Source organism: Triturus cristatus, chromosome 4_1 (genome assembly GCF_964204655.1).
Source record: "Triturus cristatus chromosome 4_1, aTriCri1.1, whole genome shotgun sequence".
NCBI classification, from domain to species: Eukaryota; Metazoa; Chordata; class Amphibia; order Caudata; family Salamandridae; genus Triturus; species Triturus cristatus.
This window is the reverse complement of record NC_140585.1, coordinates 781811315-781834310: the sequence shown is the minus strand read 5'-3', so window position 1 is coordinate 781834310 and position 22996 is coordinate 781811315. Positions and strand designations below refer to the sequence as shown.

Genomic DNA, 22996 nt, shown 5'->3' with positions numbered 1-22996 from the left:
GTTCCACCTTCTTCTGTTTCTTGGTTGTGTAACTTGAAGGATATAACAGCCCATGCAGGCAGGTAGAAGATCATTAAAAAAAAACCCGAACAGGATGCAACTGTTGAACTTGCTCCAACAGCAGAAGTATATTGATTATGTGGAAAAAAAACCCTGGCTGGCAGAATTACATCAACTACTTAAGGAGGAAGGTCCAATTAAAGTCACCTGTTGCTGCTCAATCTCCAAGCATTGAAATGATGATTGCTTAGGACCGGGTGCAGGATCCTGCCTTGCTGCTGCAGCAGAATGTCCTTCCCGAAGCAAAAGCCTGATTTAAGAATAGATGCTTGTTCTCAGGAGTTCGGGGTACCACACGCACCTTGCCCAATCCAATGCCACTAGGATGACTTTGGCCTGGTCGTTCTTGATCATCTACAGAACTTGGGGGAGGAGAGGTGGCATGCAGGAACCCTAAGTCCCACTTGGGAACTCAAAAGCACAAAAATGCCGACATTGTGCGTTCCTGCTGGTGGCAAAGCATTTGGGCCATCGTTCTCCGATTTGTGGATGAGACCTTGCGCCACCTTCAGGTGTAGCTAACATTCATGATCTGCTGGGTGTCAGTGTTTGAAATAGTCCACTGTGGCATTCTTAAAACCTGGCAGGTGGTATGCCACCTGAAAAATCCTGATGTTCCTTCCAGAAGAATAGTGCCTCCTGACACAGGGTTCATGAGCACCTGCACTAGGCTCTGTTTGATGGATGACAGCACAGTCAAACAAATGGCCCACAACTCCAGGAGATTGATGTGAAGTGGTGCACCAGCCAGAGACCAGATGTCTCTGATTGCCACCTCTCTCAGATGGCCATCCCAACCCAGAAGCGATGTACCGGTCACCACAGTAGGCTCTGGGTGGGGCAGGGAGAAGGATCTGTTGTTGACCCAATAGTGGTCCAGCGGCTACAACTACTTTTGCAATCGTTTCCAAAAGCTGGACCTAGTTGGAGAGATCCCTCTGATACTGTGCCTACTGGGTCTGCTTGGCTGCCTGCACAGGTGGGTGCACGCAGTATTGAAAGCCACAGCCATAGCCATGGATGGGGGAAAACTGATGGCAAAACCGATAGGTAATTGGAGGTCAAAACGCTCAGTTTCTCTTTGCATCACTACTGCAAAGGAGACCCTTTCCTCAGTAACTGGCTAGGGTCAGCGAGACTGGCCCAGATTCTTGTGAAGTACACAGTCCATTAGCATCTTGGAGCTCTCATACCAGTTATCTTTAGTGTATCATTGAGCAAACAAATTCTTCATCAGAGCGATCATTATTAGAGTCCGTCCAGAAAACATAGTGAATGATCTAGGCCCTTCCTTGAGGTAAGGGCAAAGTGTCAAGAGTTCAATGGGTTGCCAAAAGAGTGCCCAGTGGGTTCAGGGTGTGGCCATAGCCATAGTCATCATCTAGCGGTGTCAATGGTCAGGGGATGACCTGCTGACAGAGTCCCAGTCGGAGGTCCTCACGGTTGTTTGGGGCATAAAGGAGCATAAGAAGGATCTGACAGCGTGCCAAAGAGAAAGAGCATCTGAGAAGGACCTGGAAGCTCAGGTTGCCCCTAGACGAAAGTCAGAATCAGCTCCAGATAAAATTGGGTTCGGAAGAGAGACCAAGAGGCACGTCTACACACTCACGCCTTCACAAGAGTTCGAGGGTGGCAGAAAGGGGAAGAGTCGTGCTTGGACTTTTGGTGCTCTTTTTTGAATTACGTGATAGACTTCGACCATGACAAAGAACTCCTGCTGAAATGAATTTGGGAGCAAAAAAGTGACCTTCCCTTTTGACTGGTCAAGGCGTGGAGTCTTCAGTATTTGATGACATTCAGTTTTGCCTAACAGTCCTGGACGGCCTTTGGACTCATCAAGACAGTCACTAGAGGCCTTGCCGTCCCACATATCCCCAAGCACCATAGATAAATCTGGTGGCGATCTGTCACAGACCTATGCTTGCGAAAGTCCCTACAAGGTTTGCATCCTGTGGTTTTAGGGAGTGACATTGTCTTTTGCACAAGGGTATGAAAAGTTAATTTGGAGGAATTAGTTGTATGAACAGACAAGGGGTAGCTCTGTATTTGTGTTTTGTGGCACAGAAAGAAAGTAACTGACAAAAGCGCGCTTGGGTGGTACTTATATGCTGCTTTGCACGTCGCTTCCAAAGCGTAACAATGTCGGCATGGATACGCACAACGCCACCTACCGTCACACAGGAATTTTCAGATCCAGTGTGATGTTTGAGGAATATTTAAAAAGTGAGGAATCTACAGTTAAAAGTACCCATCAGAAAAAAGTTATCAGATGTATCCCACCGTATATGGCTGTAAGACTGATAATGAATCTATCTGCACTGTCTAACAATGAGGATGGAATTTATTGCTCTGTTCCATATTTTTCAGCAACCAACCACAATAGACTGACACCATGGAAGAGAAAATAGAGAGGGCTTTATGATAATAACTGTACACTGCATTTATGAAAGATGAGGATGCTGAAGATGAGACCACCTTTTCAGTGCGAGTACCCTCATCCCACCAGACATGTGGAGAGAGATTGTAGGACTCAAGATCTGTCAACTCCCCAATACCAGGTTATCCGCCCAAAACCGGAGAGTTAACCGCGATCTAGAGCCCACTGAATACATTTTTTACATAATAAAAATATACTACAGGTTCTTTTTCTGCGAGTTCATTGAGGTGTGATGATAGGGAACCAAGGGGATGCGTGACGAAGAGGGATGGGGGGGTGGTGGAATGGGTGCAGTTATATTATGCTGCCGGGGGAAAGCCTGTTATGAGTGTGATTACTGCACACAACTCATAACCTATACTCAGGCACTGCAGTACTCTTGATTGATTGCTGATTACAAGAGAGTCCCCTGCTCGCCTCTTGAACCCTGCAAATTACTACATAAGTAAACGGCCGACGGGGTCTTTTGGATATGTTTCATTCTGATTCTTTGCACTTGCTCGGTGCTTATGTAAAAATCAATAAAAGCTGTAAAAAAAAAAAAAAAGCTCTACACTGCAGTTTTGATATACTACGCGGAATAATGTACTCCCATCTGTAACTATTTGACAGCAGTATACTGTTTAACTTTCAATAAAAGTTAAATAAAGAGATTGTCGGGATCAGACATAAGACTAACCAAAACCCGAGGTATGTTTCAATAAAAACCAAAACTAGATCAATAAAACACCAGAAATAAGGGTATCTAAGAACACAAGAATTCATGAAAGAAGATTACATAAGGTTGTACCGGAACTTCATGTATCTGCAAGGAAAAGCCTATGTTCTGACCTATACATCAAGCAATGCGCATAATATCATATGAAGTGTCCCTCTGTAGCACCAAGAACAACTCAACACAATCTCTCCCTTCCTACATGAATCAATCGCTAACCTGAGTTCAGACCAAAAAGCCTACAGCTACTCACAAAGTAACCAACTGTGTTCCTCAATTGGTAAAGAGGCCTCTGGTATTTTCACTCACATCACACTTGGTCCTACCTCCTCTCACAAGGAGAGACCTTGGGAGATGCTGAACATTCGCACCATGATGTTCCTAGACCCATCCTCTCAGCTTACAGCGGAGAGCTTCATATTCAAAAACAGTGGCAATGGCAGTGCCACAAAACCAGCCATGAAAATCACAGTCACATCTACTGTTTAGCATGATAGAGCATTCAAGTAACCTACTTACCAGTACCACAAATGTAGGCACTACTAGCAGCCTCTCCCTCACACTGAGGCAGGCCGGTGCCTGTTACACATCCTGATGCAATATACAGAAGTAATGACAATAATATTGATTTTCTCCAGAGTTAAGAAACTTGAAGGGAGCACACATCAAGAAGGGGGATCATGAGCTCCCTGACAGCGAACCCTATGGAGGGCAGCTATTACACATCACTTATAAATGTTCCGAGTCTAGATGAGGCAAGAACAACAAAGTACTTGATGTATGGAACATGTATCTCAACCGATGAAGATAGGCCCCAACCACCAACATGACCTTTGTAAACACCCTTTGGGTTCAAGGAAATGTTCTGATCACACAGCAAAGCTGAGATACTTCTTGAGGGTTTATAGAATCTGTACATGATAATATGCATCCTAGAAGTCCAAGGACACCACCCAGTCCTTAGTGTCTCATGCTAAAAAGACCTGGGCTACTGTTATCACTTAGAACTTCTCAATTTATAGGACAATACTCAAGAGCCTGTGGTCTACAATCGGCCTCAACCCTTTGTCCTGATTTAGGAAAAAGAGAATCAGAGGTAGCGGCCCAAACCCCTCTTTACTTTTGGCATCAATTTTATTTCCTCCTTGACTAGCAACATCAGCACACCTCTTGAAAGAATATCAACATTATTTGCTATGGTGTAGGTAAAAACTGGAAGAACATGGGAAGGAATGACCAAAAAATGGAGGGTTGAACCAAGCTGAACAATCTGAAGGACTCAAACAGCCAGAGTGGTCAACCTCGGAGTTGAGGAACTGGGTTTGAGTCTCAGCAGGGATGCTCAACATCCTGTGATTCTGGGCAAAGCACTTTATCTTCCTGTGCCTAACAAAAATTAATGCGTCGGTCTGCAACGAAACTGGTGCTTATGTAAAGTGTTCTGATACCTTCGGGTCTAGTATGCGCTATATAAAACTCTCCCCCCCCCAAAAAAGAAAAATTAGTCTGAAATAATTTAATGCCAGTTGGAATGCAATGGAACCCTGCCCCCCCTACTGGTATCAAATTGCAGTTGGAGGGGAAACAAAAGAGACTTGGTGGCAGCGATGCTAGGCGAAGAGGAAGACTGCAGCATCTGGTCATGGTCTTGTACTCTGTCACCACTGCAGTCAGAAAAGGGCTAGACTGACTGATGGACAGGCTGTGAGGGTTGCCTCTAGAGACAGGTAAGGCCCCTTGAAAATCTTGAAACTTCAAATATTATTGGTGGAATTGGCAAGAGAGGGAAAACAGCACCAAGAACGAGTTGTGGCCCTGCAATTCTTAATCTGTTCTCGCATCAAATTGTATGTCTCAACAAACAGCTTTGCCCTATTAAAGGGCATGCCTATGAGTGAAGTTAAACATTCCTCTAATATTCAGTAGCAGGCATTCACGCATGAAGTTGAATCTCAACACGGATGCCCATAACCTGGGTAACACAATCCATATACTGCAGGTAGGATACAAAATATATTCAGCACTACCTTGCTCATCCAAATTGAAGAACTGAAAATCTTTGAGAGAGGGCAAAATCTCACTCACTGCACCCCAAAGGTGTGAGTGTCGCAACCAAAGACACACACAGCATTTAATGATCAGAGTACAAGATCATCCTAAGTGAAGACTATTTTGCCCACAGTTTCTCTTTTCTTTGACTCTCTGTCAGGGGAAAGAATTTAGATTGACTTTGATCGTGAGAGTCTGAACAATAAGGCTCTACAGAGTGAAGCGCAGCATCAGGAAGGTTGCATCACCTATGCCATCATGCAATGTGGGACTCACTGGCAGGGTTGAGTATTTCCTGAACCAGTGTGCCATAACAGACTCAGTCAGAGCTTCATAACATAGCAGCAAGGGCTCTAAAGTTGACAGTACAGGCAGCAAAATGTCAGCGTTATTTTCCATTGTTGGCAAGTATATGCCTAACACACACACACACACACACACACACACACACACACACACCAGACACAGCATTGCTTACTACCACTGGAAAAGAGGCACTTTACTCTAAATGTCAAAGCAAAAGGCCTTTTGAAGGCCAAGATACACGGCAGCATCAGCTTAGTGAGGGACAAGCAGGTGACCCATCTCATTATCATCTTCATTGTAGGGAACATGCACAAAGCCATGAAGACCATCATAAACAGACTTAAAGAGGGCTTCCAATTCTTCTGAAATACTATCACTGAGGCAAGGGGGGAGAGGGGAGTAATCCTCAATCTGAGGAAGAGGTTATGTCTCATTGATTGAATAGCATGATATGCCAGTTCCATAATCAGAGTTGGAGCAAAATCCAGTACTGGTGTCTCTGGGGCCAGGGGTGGCACTGATGACAGAACTAATGGAACCTGAAGCAAGAGAGGTGAGGAACAGAAAATGCTTAGCTTTAACACAGTGTAAATAAGACTTCTGAAGGAATTATTTTCAATGAAAAGCTTATACAATTTAGAGATTGGTCATAGAGGATCCAATCAAAATGAATCGTTCGATTAATATAGTGTACATAGATAATTTATTGAGGACATATATAGAAAGTATTCTGTGCTTAGGTATGGCAAATTGATAATTTAATTATATGGTAACAGACAAACCTTGTATATATACATTGTACTATTTACACAACAAAAGAATACATATTGAGTCACATAAATACAATATACACTAATCTCTCAGCCTTACAACATAATCTATGAGACAAAGAGTATAAACAATTATAACAGAAATAGTTTCATTTTTATAGGTTGATGTGTGTAAGTTATTGGCGTTTCAGTCTCTTTATGGTAAACATCAATGAGACCATGTGCAGAACTCTAATTCTTTGAAAGGGCCTTTATTTGAAAAATTGTTATTTTACGACACCTCTCAGATGGCATTAGCAAAAGGGAAGGGTTGCCTTTATTTTGCAACCAGTAAATAGTACATTTGGCCCTATGTTCAAAATCCTTTGAGTAAAAAACGTGGCTTTACAACTCTAGAACATTTTTTTAAATCTCCTTAGTATCTTCTTTTAAATAAAAGTTATAATAGTCATCCTACCTCAGTAGCTGTGGCTGTACACAAAGTCGGTGTATTGATTCAACTGCCACAGCTCTCAACCACTGGGGTTTATCTGCATCAAGAAATTTTACTAGCAGCGACAGAAAGATCTCACACTCTGTTACCTAAAAGGGAAGAAAAAAGATTTTTTTTAAATGTAGCAGCCTTTAGCTTTGCTCTTGAAAATCACCACACTTCAAAGTTTCTTCATGACATTGAGGGGCAGGTTACTAGGCCTCAAGTAAATGAGCTAAGTTAATCAAACATGGTGAACAAATGACTTCAACTGAATGAGACACTGTGTTCTCAGCATTAGATGTTCACTAAAGACTGAGTCATACTGAGAATGGCAGAGTTAAATATCCAAGTTACAATGGTCTGAAAATGAAAAAAGACCAATTACTGGGAAACTGGTGTTTTGAGTGGCAAGGAGAGGTTTGCCATATGCCTTGCTTGAACACTGGACTTGGATTTTGCATCACTGGATTTTTTTCAGCGGCGCAGCGCCATTTGGCATATATTCACAACACTTCTCTCACGTTTTGTGTTGCTGGAAAACACTAGGAACAAACAGCAGATTGGGCATTAGGGATTAATTTAAAATCCCCCAAGCACATGCAGCACACATGCGCACATCTTGATTTCAATACTTCACCTTTTTTCCAATGCTCATAAAGAAAAAATGCTGACTATTCCATCACCACCCCCCCCCCCCCCCCCAAAAGAGTGAGGAAAATGCATAAACTTGATCCTCTTATCATTTAATCCAGTTTATTCAACAGAGCTAACAGGCACATAGTTTGCAGTGAGTGGGATATCGCTGCTGACAGTGACTCACACAAAAGTGTGCCTTTAAATAGAGTGATAAATGATTTATCGACAAAATATACATTTAATAGTGCTTAGACTACTGTTCTACACTGTGAGAAGTTGGCATGGTATATGATGTTCACTAGTTAAAGTGACCACCTTGTACCATGCCAAGCAACCCTTATGGTGTGGTTGTAAGTCAACCTTTTTGGACTAGCTGCCCTAGTGGTAGCGTAGGCTAAGCAGTCTTTGAGGCTAAACTCGTTAAAGCGTGTTAAGCAGGCTGTTTTACCAATTGCAACCCCCCTTTATACCAATGAAAGGACACCACACAGATATATATTCAAAATATATATGTATTTATTTCTCAAAGTATCCCCTAGACTCTTTATGAACACAGGAGCACAAATCGTTAAACAAGACAACGTTATAATATACAGAAGTTGCACTTTATATGGATGGGCCCTGGTGGCCACTCAAACCATATACTAAAATAGTGGTATAAGTACCACGAACAGGAAAGGGAAAAGGCCTAGGGCCTCTAGAATCGCTGGGCCTACAAGGAGCTAACTTCAGTTAGTGACCAGGAGGTCCACGGGTCGCGTGTGCAGTGAGGAAAGTTACACGCGAGCTCCCATAGGTTTTCAATGGGTGCGTAAAAGTTTAAAAGTTAGTGCAGAAAGGGTCTTCTGGATGGACTACGATCTTAAGATTCAAAACACAGACACTAGAGATGTTTCTCTACACTTGGGCACCGGAGTGCCAGCTTTACCTCACCCACAGGAAGCGGGTGCATAGGTCTCGAAGTGCGTCGGGTTTCTTCTATCGATTCAATGGAGCCTGATGACAAAGATGCTGCAGGCGGTCGGTCCAGAAGAGATGCGGTGGATCCAAGAGTGGATCGGAGTTGTAGAAGACCTGAAAGCAGAGGGGACAGTGTTCACAGAATCTAGCCAGTGACCGGCGTGGCACCAGGTAGGTACCAGGCGATGTCGGGTGCAAACAGGTGGTTAGGTGTAGCTTGTCTCCGCAGCCACGTGGTCCCTGGAGGTCGACGACGTCCAGGAGTCGAGTCACGAGCTGTCCCACGCAGGCTCTCGCTGTCGGCGGTGTCGGCGACTCGAAAGAAGCAAACAAGCCTTGGCAAAGGCAGGAGTCGTGGAAAGAGAGGAAAGCTGATTGTTCTGACCAGCAAGGTCAGAGGGGCTGCTCTTCTGGAGGGCAGCTAGGGCCAGTCTGGAGCAACCAGACCAGCGTCGTTGATTTCAAAATAGGTCGCCAAAATGGCCACTAGCCAACGGGCCAGGGACCGGGCAGGCGCGCCGAGATGCAAAGTGCAGAGGGGCCCCACGCAGATCATGGAGATGCTGGAGGGCTCACCTTTGGTGCAGATGCTGCTCGGTGGTTGGGCTTCTCAGGACCCAAAGCACAACTTGGAGGGAGCCTCTGTCGTTGTGCTTGCAGCTTGTCGTCGGTCTTCCAAGATGGCTGGCTCCACGTGTCTCGGTGCCTCCACGGGTTCCTTCTTTGCAGGGACTGTGGATCGGGCTGTGAGAGGTCTGGAGGTCCAGGTCTTGTCGGGCTCTGGGCTCGGGCTCCGGCGGGAGGCGGCGGCAAAGCAGACGTTGGATAGCTGGTTGGTGCTTGCGTTAGCAAGATGGTCACTCCCTGACCATAGGGGAGATTTCCTTCAGTCCTCTGTGCAGCAGAGCGTCGAAGTTCCCGTCTTCTTCTTTGTAGTAAGTTGATTCCAGGATGTCTGAAGTCTTAGGACACAGCTCCTACCTTTAAGCGGATTCTAGGGGCCGGACTACCTGCTAGGTCCCTCCCTAAGGGTGGGACCAGGAAGGGGGGTGGTTACACCCCCAATCCTTTGTCCAGCTCGCCCCAGGTCCGGGGCTGGTGTGCCCCAGGACCGGTTTGAACTGGCATATGCACCGAGGCTTCTTGTGAGCCTCAGGCATGTCTGATTCCTTTCAAGCCCTACCTGACCAATACACAAAATCCTGTCTGGGGTGGTGCTCGCACCTCCCCTGGCAGGAAACCCTTTGTCCACGTCTCCCAAGCTGGAAGGACTCCCAGCAGCAGGAGGGCAGACTTGTGTCTGTGGTGGCAGCATCCATTTTGTGGAGCTGAGGCTATGTCTGATTTTACCCGGGTTTCAGGCACTGTACATGTCGTGTCCCTCTAGAAGGGTGGAATGCTAACCCCGTCGCCAGAATTGGCGAGGGGTTAGTATTCCAATTCGTATGACACCTTACTCGACATGTTTTGATAAAGCCAAACCAAAGATAGCATTTAACCGCGAGGTTCATAATGCACTTAAGAGTATATGGTATGACGATATCTGGAAACGGTAGAAGGAAGTTGTTCCGACCACTGCAGACAGGCTCAGCTCATGCCAGAGCACCATCTCACATGGAACCAAGCACTCTGCCTTCAGGATTGTTAAGGCCTGCCATAGGAGTGACTTATAGGTTAACATGTGTCCCATTTAAGGTTAGGTATAGGTATACTACACCTAAGTAAGAGGTGGTTACACCAACTTACCCCAGCTGAGTGATCAGCCAGTTGTGTCAAATTTGTTAGGCCAGGCCAGGGGTGGCACAATACATGCTTCAGCCCCTGGTAGGCCTTAGATGCACCAATGCCCTGGGTACCTAGTGTACACTGGTACAGGGGCTCACAGGGTGATCCAATTCCAATTGGTTATGCACCTAGGGTGCATAGTGTCAATTTAGTTAGAGAGAACAGCAGGCTGGGGGTCTGATTAGCAGGCCCACAGCCTCAATATGTCAAAAACCAGTGAAGCAAAAAGCAAAAATTTGGGGTGACCATAGGATAGCAGACCCTACTCTCCTACACAAACCCCCCCCCCCAAACGCAGGGACATTAAACTAGCCTTGACCAGTCTCGTCTTCATGTCCTAAGTGGAAGTACCTGGAGAGACCATCTGCATTCCCATGGTCTGTACCTGGCCGGTGCGCCACTGTAAAGTCCATCCCCTGTAGGGAAATGGACCACCTAAGCAGTTTGGGGTTTTCACCCTTCATCTGATTTAGCCACAAGAGGGGCTTATGGTCGGTCTGAATCTTGAAGTGAGTGCCAAACAAGTATGGCCTCAGCTTCTTCAGGGCCCACACCACAGCAAAGGCCTCCCTCTCAATAGCTGACCAATTCTTCTCTCTGGGGGTCAACCTTCTGCTAATAAAAGCAATGGGTTGGTCTTGACCATCTACATTAAGTTGTGACAGCACAGCTCCCACACCCAACTCAGAAGCATCTGTTTGGACAATAAACTCTTTGGAGTAGTCAGGACTTTTCAGGATAGGTGCAGAGCACATGGCCTTCTTCAGGTCATCAAATGCCTTTTGACAGCTTACTGTCCACTGAACCTTTTTGGGCATCTTCTTGGATGTCAGATCATTAAGAGGAGTCACAATGGACCCATAGTTCTTAACAAACTTCCTGTAGTACCCAGTCAAGCCCAAGAAAGCTCGAACTTGAGTCTGGGTGGTTGGAGGAGACCAGTCCTTGATGGATTGTATCTTACTCTCCAGTGGTTGAACTTGGCCTCCACCTACAAGGTGGCCCAAATACACAACCTTACTCTGCCCTATCTGGCACTTAAGTAGCCTTGATAGTGAGGCCTGCCTTTTGCAGAGCCTCAAGTACCTTCTTCAGGTGGATCAGGTGATCCTCCCAGGTGGAGCTAAAGACAGCAATGTCATCAAGATATGCTGCACAAAAGTCATCCAACCCAGTAAGGACTTGATTCACCAACCTTTGGAAGGTGGCAGGTGCATTCTTCAGACCAAAGGGCATCACCAAAAATTGATAATGCCCACCTGGGGTTGAGAATGCTGTTTTGGCCTTAGACTCCTCAGCTAATCTGATTTGCCAATAGCCAGCTGTCAAGTCAAATGTGCTCAAAAACTTAGCAGAAGCTAGTTTGTCTATGAGCTCATCTGCCCTTGGAATAGGATGTGCATCTGTCCTAGTGACAGCATTGAGTCCTCTGTAATCCACACAGAACCTCATCTCTCTCTTGCCATCTTTGGTGTGAGGTTTGGGGACCAGAACCACTGGGCTAGCCCTGGGGTTCTCTGAAGGTTCAATGACACCCAGTTCCAGCATTTTGTGTACCTCAGCCTTTATACAGTCCCTGACATGGTCAGGTTGTCTGTAAAGTTTGTTCTTCACAGGCAGACTGTCACCAGTGTCCACCACATGGGTACACCAGTCAGTTTGACTAGGTATCAGTGAGAACATATGTTGAAATGATTGGAGAACCTGTCTACATTCAATCTGCTGATGGTCAGTGAGGTTGCCTCCAAGGGTCACTCCTTCAACTGAACCATCCTCAGGGTTCTGAGACAACAGGTCTGGGAGAGGGTCACTCTCTTCCTCCTGTCCCCCATCTGTAGCCATGAGCAAGCCCATGTCTGCCCTGTCAACATATGCTTTTAACCTGTTAACATGCAGTACCCTGTGGGGACTCCTGGGAGTTCCTAGGTCCACCAAGTAGGTAACCTCTCCCTTCTTTTCCAGGATTGTATGGGGTCCAGACCATTTGTCTTGGAGTGCTGCTGGGGCCACTGGCTCCAACACCCATACCTTCTGTCCTGGCTGAAACTCAACCAAGACAGCCTTTTGGTCATGCCAAGCTTTCTGTAAGGCCTGGCTTGCCTCAAGGTTTTTGGATGCCTTCTCCATATACTCAGCCATCCTGGAGCGGAGACCAAGTACATAGTCCACTATGTCTTGTTTAGGCTTTTTGAGAGGTAACTCCCATCCTTCCTTCACTAAACACAGTGGGCCTCTCACAGGGTGCCCAAACATCAATTCAAAGGGGCTGTAGCCAACTCCTTTTTGTGGGACCTCTCTGTAAGCAAACAGAAGGCAGGGTAGAAGGATGTCCCATCTTCGCCTGAGCTTTTCAGGTAATCCTTTGATCATACCCTTTAGGGTCTTGTTGAATCTCTCAACAAGCCCATTGCATTGTGGGTGATAAGGAGTGGTGAACTTGTAGTTGACACCACATTCCTTCCACATAGCTGTCCTGACATGAAGTTGGTACCTCTGTCAGAAATCACCTCCTTAGGAAACCCCACTCTGGAGAATACTCCCAGCAGGGCCCTGGCCACAACAGGAGCTGTAGTGGTCCTAAGGGGAATTGCCTCTGGATACCTGGTGGCATGATCCACTACCACCAGTATAAATCTGTGCCCAGATGCAGTGGGAGGATCCATGGGACCCACTATATCTATTCCCACTCTTTCAAAGGGGACCCCACCACAGGTAGTGGTATTAGGGGGGCCTTTGTTGTGCCACCTGATTTGCCACTGGCTTGGCAGGTTACACAGGAGCGACAAAACTCCTTGGTATCTTCATTCATGTGAGGCCAGTGAAAGTGAGGGACAAGCCTGTCCCAAGTCTTGTTCTGGCCTAAGTGTCCTGCTAAAGGAATATCATGGGCCAAGGTAAGAAGGAAGCCCCTAAATTGCAGAGGTATAACCAACCTCCTGGTTGCACCAGGTTTTGGGTCTCTAGCCTCTGAATAAAGGAGCCCATCATCCCAATACACTTTATGGGTACCTTGAGCATTCCCAGCAGCCTCAGCAGCAGCCAGCTGTCTGAGGGGTTCAAGAGATGGACAGGTTAACTGAGCCTACCCCAAGTCAGCCATGGAAGGTCCCCCTGTCCCCAGAAACTCAACCTGATCAGGTTCAAGCTCTTCAGGGACAGTTCCTTCAGGGTTCTCTAGATCATCTTCCTGGGAAGGCTATTCATCACTTGGAGGCAGGGGGGAAGGCACAGCCTTAACCCTCCTGTTCTTCTTCTTGGTAGGTGCTTGGTCCATTGTTCCAGGATCCAAGACCTGAGGTTCAGTAAGGCACTTTTTGGCCTGTGACCTGGTCACAGCAAGGACATGTGGTGATATACCTAACATCTCTGCATGTGTCCTGTACTCCACTTCTGACCATAGAGAACTCTCTAGGTCATTGCCCAACAAACATTCTACTGGGAGGTCTGCACTAACCACAACCCTTTTGAGGCCAGTTACCCCTCCCCATGAGAAGGTAACAATAGCCACACTATGAGAAGTAGTGGTATTGCTGGCATTGGTCACCAGGTAATTCTCACCTGGTATGTACTGTCCAGGATCCACAAAGCCTGGTGTCACCATAGTGACACTGGCACATGTGTCCCTGTAGGCTTTAGCCACTTTTGTATTTATCAATGGAGTCTGTCTGTACTTGCCCAGATTACTGGGGCTCACAGTCAGGGACAAATCCATGTCCCCATCACAGATCAAGACTGCCTGTGTAAGGGTTCTGTCTAAGTCAGAATCTCCTTCAGTTCCCATAGTGATTCCCACTACACCCTTTGTCTGGGGACCAACACTGCTAACAGTACTACTGGGAGCAGGTGCCTTAGGGGCAACAGTGTTGGGGGCTCCACCCTTCTTACAATCACTAGTCCATTGAGTTGTATTCTTGCAAGATTTGCACCAGGGTTTCTTTGGACCTTCTTTCTTCTTTCCTTAAGATTGTTGGGACCCACCCTTATTAGTACTAGTTTGGGGCCCTGTTGAAGACTTCTGGTCTTTGGATTTATGGTCATTACCCTTTTGGTCTGTTTTCTTCTGATCACCCCCTTGGCCCTGGTTCTGGTTCTTTTGCTTAACCCTGGTTCTGACCCACTTGTCTGCCTTCTTTCCCAATTCTTGGGGAGAGGTCAGATCCGAGTCAACCAAGTGTTGATGCAGTTGCTGGTTTTGACAGTTATTTAAAATCTGTTCTCTCATCATCAAATTGTACAATCCTGTATAATCAGAAACCTTACTTCCCAGCAACCAACCCTCCAAAGCCTTAGTGGCACATTCAATATATTCAGACCAGTCCTGAGTCTGTGTCTTCTGGGTATCTCTGAACATTAACCTGTACTGTTCAGTGGTTAAGCCTAACCCATCAACCAGGACACTCTTCAGGGCTCTGTAGTTTCTGACATCCTCCTCTCTAACAGTGAGGAGTCTATCTCTGCCTCTACCTTCAAAGGAGAGCCATAAGATTGCTGCCCACTGGTCCTCAGGAACCTGCTGCACTTTGCAGGCTCTCTCAAGAGCAGTCATCCACTTGTGGATATCATCCCCACTTTTGTAGGGGGGCACAACCCTGGACAGGTTCCTATTATCAAAGACCCTATCTTTGTCCCTCGGGACAATGCTGCCACCAGTGGGTATAGACCCACTCTCTCTAGGTTGCCTAGCCTTACTCAGTTTCTCTTCCATCAGAGCTACTTCTAGCTCCTGTCTCCTGATTCTCAGCTGAGCTTCCTTCATTCTGGCCTCATGCTCCCTCCTCTGAGGGGTGGTCATCCTTCTCCTGGAGTGATCTTGAGAGCCTCTAGAGGCATGAGAAGCATTAGGTTCACCTGAGTGATTCCTTTGCCTCCCAAGCCCCTGGTTAAGTCCACTGGGGAGATCCAATGGGATGATCCCATTGTCAGTCCCCAATAGCCTTAGGTTAGCTGGGACACGTATAACACTTGGCACTGGGCTAGTTCTCCCTTCATCCCCACTACCTTCTGTATCAGTACCCTTATCACTCTCATCCTCTGTAGTATGATTCTCATCTAAGGGGTGACTATTGGAAAGGGGTACCTCAGTAGCATCTTCAGAAGGGGGGCCTCCTGTTCCAGTCCCTAAGGGGCCTAACTGGGAGGCTTTCTTGAGAGCTTTCTTATCTTCATCAGCTTGTAAAAGCTCCCTGAGTTCAGCAGAGGTAGGGTTCTTGGGCTGTTTAAGGCCCCTGATATTTGCCAACTGCCTGAGCTCATTTTGGTTTAGGGTAGCAAAGATGGATGGTGCCCTCTGGGGGTCACTCTCAACAGAGATAGGTACATTGGACCCCTCTGCCCCAGCCATTGCTCTTAAGTGTGGGTGGATGTGTTGCAATCTACCTACACTTGGGTTTTCCTACTAAACCTATCTAGTAGTTGTAGTCAGGGTGTGCTACTCCCTTTGCTCTACAACAACTAAGTTCAGTAGAACTTAAGTATATCTATCTTGTTTTATATGTACCTACAGGTACCTATGTGATCTTTCAATTGGTAACCAAGAGATTACAATGGTAAAACACAGCAAGCTCAAATCCAACCGCTGCTCACCAATGTGAGAAGTTGGCCTGATATATGATGTTCACTAGTTAAAGTGACCACCTTGTACCATGCCAAGCAACCCTTATGGTGTGGTTGTAAGTCAACCTTTTTGGACTAGCTGCCCTAGTGGTAGCGTAGGCTAAGCAGTCTTTGAGGCTAAACTCGTTAAAGCGTGTTAAGCAGGCTGTTTTACCAATTGCAACCCCCCTTTATACCAATGAAAGGACACCACACAGATATATATTCAAAATATATATGTATTTATTTCTCAAAGTATCCCCTAGACTCTTTATGAGCACAGGAGCACAAATCGTTAAACAAGACAACGTTATAATATACAGAAGTTGCACTTTATATGGATGGGCCCTGGTAGCCACTCAAACCATATACTAAAATAGTGGTATAAGTACCACGAACAGGAAAGGGAAAAGGCCTAGGGCCTCTAGAATCGCTGGGCCTACAAGGAGCTAACTTCAGTTAGTGACCAGGAGGTCCACGGGTCGCGTGTGCAGTGAGGAAAGTTACACGCGAGCTCCCATAGGTTTTCAATGGGTGCGTAAAAGTTTAAAAGTTACTGCAGAAAGGGTCTTCTGGATGGACTACGATCTTAAGATTCAAAACACAGACACTAGAGATGTTTCTCTACACTTGGGCACCGGAGTGCCAGCTTTACCTCACCCACAGGAAGCGGGTGCATAGGTCTCGAAGTGCGTCGGGTTTCTTCTATCGATTCAATGGAGCCTGATGACAAAGATGCTGCAGGCGGTCGGTCCAGAAGAGATGCGGTGGATCCAAGAGTGGATCGAGTTGTAGAAGACCTGAAAGCAGAGGGGACAGTGTTCACAGTCACTAGCCAGTGACCGGCGTGGCACCAGGTAGGTACCAGGCGATGTCGGGTGCAAACAGGTGGTTAGGTGTAGCTTGTCTCCGCAGCCACGTGGTCCCTGGAGGTCGACGACGTCCAGGAGTCGAGTCACGAGCTGTCCCACGCAGGCTCTCGCTGTCGGCGGTGTCGGCGACTCGAAAGAAGCAAACAAGCCTTGGCAAAGGCAGGAGTCGTGGAAAGAGAGGAAAGCTGATTGTTCTGACCAGCAAGGTCAGAGGGGCTGCTCTTCTGGAGGGCAGCTAGGGCCAGTCTGGAGCAACCAGACCAGCGTCGTTGATTTCAAAATAGGTCGCCAAAATGGCCACTAGCCAACGGGCCAGGGACCGGGCAGGCGCGTCGAGATGCAAAGTGCAGAGGGGCCCCACGCAGATCGTGGAGATGCTGGAGGGCTCACCTTTGGTGCAGATGCTGCTCGGTGGTTGGGCTTCTCAGGACCCAAAGCACAACTTGGAGGGAGCCTCTGTCGTTGTGCTTGCAGCTTGTCGTCGGTCTTCCAAGATGGCTGGCTCCACGTGTCTCGGTGCCTCCACGGGTTCCTTCTTTGCAGGGACTGTGGATCGGGCTGTGAGAGGTCTGGAGGTTCAGGTCTTGTCGGGCTCTGGGCTCGGGCTCCGGCGGGAGGCGGCGGCAAAGCAGACGTTGGATAGCTGGTTGGTGCTTGCGTTAGGAAGATGGTCACTCCCTGACCATAGGGGAGATTTCCTTCAGTCCTCAGTGCAGCAGAGCGTCGAAGTTCCCGTCTTCTTCTTTGTAGTAAGTTGATTCCAGGATGTCTGAAGTCTTAGGACACAGCTCCTACCTTTAAGCGGATTCTAGGGGCCGGACTACCTGCTAGGTCCCTCCCTAAGGGTGGGACCAGGAAGGGGGGTGGTTACACCCCCAATCCTTTGTCCAGCTCGCCCCAGGTCCGGGGCTGGTGTGCCCCAGGACCGGTTTGAACTGGCATATGCACCGAGGCTCCTTGTGAGCCTCAGGCATGTCTGATTCCTTTCAAGCCCTACCTGACCAATACACAAAATCCTGTCTGGGGTGGTGCTCGCACCTCCCCTGGCAGGAAACCCTTTGTCCACGTCTCCCAAGCTGGAAGGACTCCCAGCAGCAGGAGGGCAGACTTGTGTCTGTGGTGGCAGCATCCATTTTGTGGAGCTGAGGCTATGTCTGATTTTACCCGGGTTTCAGGTACTGTACATGTCGTGCCCCTCTAGAAGGGTGGAATGCTAACCCCGTCGCCAGAATTGGCGAGGGGTTAGTATTCCAATTCGTATGACACCTTACTCGACATGTTTTGATAAAGCCAAACCAAAGATAGCATTTAGGCTCAGCTCATGCCAGAGCACCATCTCACATGGAACCAAGCACTCTGCCTTCAGGATTGTTAAGGCCTGCCATAGGAGTGACTTATAGGTTAACATGTGTCCCATTTAAGGTTAGGTATAGGTATACTACACCTAAGTAAGATGTGGTTACACCAACTTACCCCAGCTGAGTGATCAGCCAGTTGTGTCAAATTTGTTAGGCCAGGCCAGGGGTGGCACAATACATGCTTCAGCCCCTGGTAGGCCTTAGATGCACCAATGCCCTGGGTACCTAGTGTACACTGGTACAGGGGCTCACAGGGTGATCCAATTCCAATTGGTTATGCATCTAGGGTGCATAGTGTCAATTTAGTTAGAGAGAACAGCAGGCTGGGGGTCTGATTAGCAGGCCCACAGCCTCAATATGTCAAAAACCAGTGAAGCAAAAAGCAAAAATTTGGGGTGACCATAGGATAGCAGACCCTACTCTCCTACATACACGGATATCTGAAATTATAAAAGTGAAGGTAAAACTATGGCTCATGACACCCAAAACATCTGTACAAGCTGAAACTAGACAGATTTCGGAACAAAATATTTTAGAATGTCTAATAATTTTGCATACATCACCACTCGATACTTCTGTGCAAACAGGCAAATATTGAAAAAGAATGTAAACTATAGCGTTAATGTTCCATCTGGCTGCATTAATCGTAGACACATGATGAGGGAACTGGCTGTAATGCTGGTCCTGGCCGCTGAGCAGGCATTCAACTCTATGGAATGGCTCTACTTTATGAACCTCCTGGAGAAAATGGATTTCGAGCCCTCATTCCTGGATTCGGTGCACCTACTCCACTGTTTTCCAACAGCAAGGGTTAGAGTCTACGGGACTTGCTAGGAGTTTGATTTAGGCAGGGTTACCTCCTATCGCCCTGCTATTTGCGGTGGCTATGGAGCCATAGGCGAACTGTGTCAGGGGGTGCATTGCTGAGAGGACTTCTATGGGACAGCGACTGGGAAAACGTTATTTCGCTCTACGCTGACGACATTTTGCTCTATCTGGCAGACGAGCATGACCTCCTTCCACAAATTCTGAAGATTCTTTGGGTCCTCAGCTCCTTTTCAGGCATTAGGATCAACTAGGGGATTCTAGAACATACCTCATCAAACCCTGGCAGCCACATGCTGGGTGGTTTTGTCCACTGATGTAGGAGGAGGCCGAGTTAACCAACCTGGGTACCTATGTGACAACCGACCAAAATTTATTTCATGTGAGAAACATAGGACGGATTCTGGCAAAGTTTTGTGAAGCTTGTGAAACACTGGCACCGCCTATCACTCTCACTACTGGGCAGAGCAGCCCTATTTAAAATGATATACCTTCCGAAGTTCCTCTAGGTCTGGTAAAATGCATCATTCAAGATCCCTGACCACTTCTTTCAGTCAGTGGATGCCGAACTGGGGAATCACGAATCAGGAGACGCATGCAAATCAGGAAATAGGGTTATTCAATTGGCGCTGGCGAGGAAGTGGAGGTGGATCCCTGTCTGAATTTTATGTTTCGGGAGAACAGTTTAATCACCAAAGCTCCCTGACCACCGCCTTCACTATTGGGAGGCCCAACTACTTGTGGTTAATGAATGTCCTTCGCAGACCAAATGTAACCATCCCTTTTGGCAGACTGACAGGCAATGTGAGTGAGGGGGTTACGAGTGGTGGTTGCACAGGCACCTTCCAGAGCTCATAGCGGTGGTGGTCTGGATATGGAAGCGGGCACTGCGTAAAATGGGCTGGGTAAACAAGTGGACTATCAAGAACCCACTGTGGGAATCCACTGTTCTGACAGAACTGCCTGGGGTGGCAGGATACCGGTAATGGGACTTACTGGGTATCTCAAAACTCAGAGACCTAAGAAATCAACGGTAATGCCTGACCTTTGAAGAATTTCAAGGGAAGTATGACCTATCTGGGGCCAACTACTGCGCTATATGCAGATAAGGGCGATCCTATATTGTCAGATCAGCGACGCCTCATGTCAAAAGAATGAGAAGGAGGAACACAAAATAATGCATTTTTATCAATGTTATAGAGCAAAGGAGCAGCAAGATTGTTAAGCTATTTCAATTTTGTATATTTAATACATTAGTGAAGATCATATCTGAGGCTCTTAGTGCACAGGCATAGACCGAGAAAAAGAAAGAACTATTAAAATTCAGCCAGCGGTGCTACACAATATGAAACAAAAACACAATGGAGGCCCACTCAGGCAAAATTAGGCCTTTCAGCATGTTAAAACACAATGCTAACACTTAAATTGCATCTCCTTAATCCCAATTAAAGTCAAATAATATTACTTTTTAGAATTTTCGCCCACACAGGAGAGACCACAGGAGGCATTTCTAGAATATCTCACCAGTGTGTGTACTAAGAACTGTAGAGGTTTCAGCTTCAGGGGGCTGCGGCTTCACAGGGGGTGGGGAACTGCTGTTATACTATGAGGGAAGCTTAGATACGCACTTACACATCATAGCCAGGCATAACAAGCATTGGCATAGCCAATAGGTCTCGCCTTTGGGACCTTATAAGTGTTTAGCCATGCAACAGTTGATGTTCTTGCACCAAGGATATTGTGCTGGATAACTAAACACTTATAAGATCCCAAAGCCGAGACCTATTGCCTATGCCAATGCTTGTTCTACTTATACCCCACTTCAGGGAGATCCTTCCTGACTCAGGATTACAAGCGGGATGCATTACTGGTCACTCTTTGAGAAGCCATAAAATTCTTGGGGCTTGCAGGCAGGAGGACCACACAACATTTGTGTTGGCCTGCAGCAGACCAACCGCTGCTTAGAAGACAATGGAAAAGATACTTGTTACTTTTGCATATGATCTAAAGGCTGGGATAGTGAACATGTGTTTTATTTGGATTATTGTCACAGCTTTCCAGGTTCATAGAGCTACACATGACAATAGTTACCAAGTAAGCAAATTAAACTGGTCACATTATATATTAAATACATATTTTTGTGTTTTTCTATTACGCTCTGGCCTATTCAAGGCCATACCAGAGTGTTAGGAGGGGAGGGTAGCGAGGCAGCTGCGGGAGATCAGGATGGATAAATCCATCTATCTGTGTCACAAGAACAAATCCTGCGGGCACGCTGTTTCACACAGATATGTACAGTAGACTAACCCGCTATGCTAAGTCAACAACTTTTAAACAAATGTACACTTGCAGCAATTGATCTTTGGGGCTTTAAGGGTGTAATTTTGAAGTTCCTGTGTGGTACCATATTCATGTGTGATTATCTACTCCCGGTTGTGAAATTTCACTGCCACATTTACACACCAGACTTCTTTGGGTTTCAGGCGCTGTAAATAACAAGTGTTACTATTACCCACTTTAATGCTACTGAATGTAATGACCTCAGGAAGATGGAAGGCTATACTTCACCGCCAATCTCATGGAGTGCAAACTCATTGAGCAGTCCTGCAGACTTCTTTTTCTCATTAAAAGGTTGCAAGAACATCTTTCAATTTCAACGCAATTATTTGTGCTAATCATGATTATCAGGTAGAACTTTGTCAATGTTTTATTGCTTCGCAGGTCTGTTTACTGTTCAGAACAGCACAAGGACATTTGGTGCCATATAAACTGGTTCCTTCTCCACAACAAAGGCAGAGATACAGGAAGGAGATGGAGTTTTATGGACAAAAGTATGTGCCTCCGTGTCTGCTACTACTCTTAAATTGATAGTCTTATGCAGAAGTGACGGTATGTGGTGAGGGACTGACTGCTTGTTTCCGCTGTTACCGGGTGGCAGGCCCCCCAGTCGCTGGGAGTGCTCCGATGGGAAGGGAGCTGCCTGCGATATTTGGGGGTTAATATTTATCACACCCAGCCTGATTTGCTGGAGGGGAATATTGGCAGAGCCATTCGTGGTTTGCGTGGTAGTATGGGTTTCTGGAGCACGCTCCCGCTTTCGTGCGCTGGGAGAGTAGCGCTGTTGAAGATGGTGGCGTTGCCACGCCTCCTCTACTTCTTTCGCACCCTGCCCATATGGGTACCTGCATCGATTTTCGCGCGGCTTCGAGCACTATCTACGAGCTTCATTTGGGGCTCGGGAAGGTCGGCGGGTGGCGTTGACCACATTGCGGCAGCCGAGAGCGGAGGGGGGACTGGCAGCCCCGGACTTTGAATGGTACTACCTGGCGGCCCAGCTTCAATGGCTCACGCAGGCGGTGGCCAGGGAGTATAGAGGTCCGGACGGCCCACAGGGTAGGTTAATCCCGCGGCATGTGCTCACCTTTATAGTCCTTCAACAGCGGTTGGACCTTGCCCAGCTTACTCTGGAGGAGCGTACCCTCCGGTTGTGCTGGAACGGGTGCCAGAGGAGGACCGCCGTGGCTCACCCCTATGCCCCGGAGATCCCTTTGGGAATGTGTACGGCGCTCCCGCATGGGGGCGATTGGTCTGGACTGGCAGTTTGGGAGGAGCTGGGCGTGCAGGTGGTAGGCGATTTATTTAGGGACGGGGTGCTGTTGCCCTTCCAGGACTTGCAGGACTCTTATGGACTGCCGCGGGGGGACTATTTACTCCACGCGGCCGTTCTCGCGAGCCTCCAGAGGCATTGGACAATGGGGCTCTCGGAGCCGCCGGTCGCCGCGGGTTGCCAATATGTAGTGATGGCGGCGGGGACGGCCAAGGCCATTACTTGCCTCTACCGCAGGCTGTCGACAGAAGGCCTGCAACCCCTGGCCGTGTTGAGGGGTAAGTGGGAAGCGGACCTTGGGAAATTGATCCCCGAGACCACGTGGTCCACGCTGGTGCGGAGGGCCTGGAAGGGAACGCAGAATGCCCGGTTTCAGTTGGTTCAGTTTTTTACGCTGCACAGGGCTTATCTGACACCGGTCAACCTATTGCAATATTTTGGGGGTGCTCACTCCCAGTGCCCGCGGTGTGGGGGAGAGGGGGCTGATTTCCGCCATATGTTTTGGTCCTGCGTGCAGTTGGGTGACTATTGGGCAGATGTTGTGGATTG

General features: G+C 47.4%; 1 protein-coding gene across 2 annotated transcripts in view; it reads right to left on the bottom strand.

Moving 5' to 3' along the window:
- Positions 1 to 22996, bottom strand: part of MON2 (MON2 regulator of endosome-to-Golgi trafficking) — a 1036128-nt gene that overhangs the window by 748327 nt on the left and 264805 nt on the right. For both annotated transcript variants that reach the window (XM_085653355.1, XM_085653354.1), the window contains exon 9: positions 6795 to 6919. In XM_085653355.1, coding sequence (XP_085509481.1) covers positions 6795 to 6919 — 125 coding nt within the window. The remainder of the gene's footprint in view (positions 1 to 6794; positions 6920 to 22996) is intronic.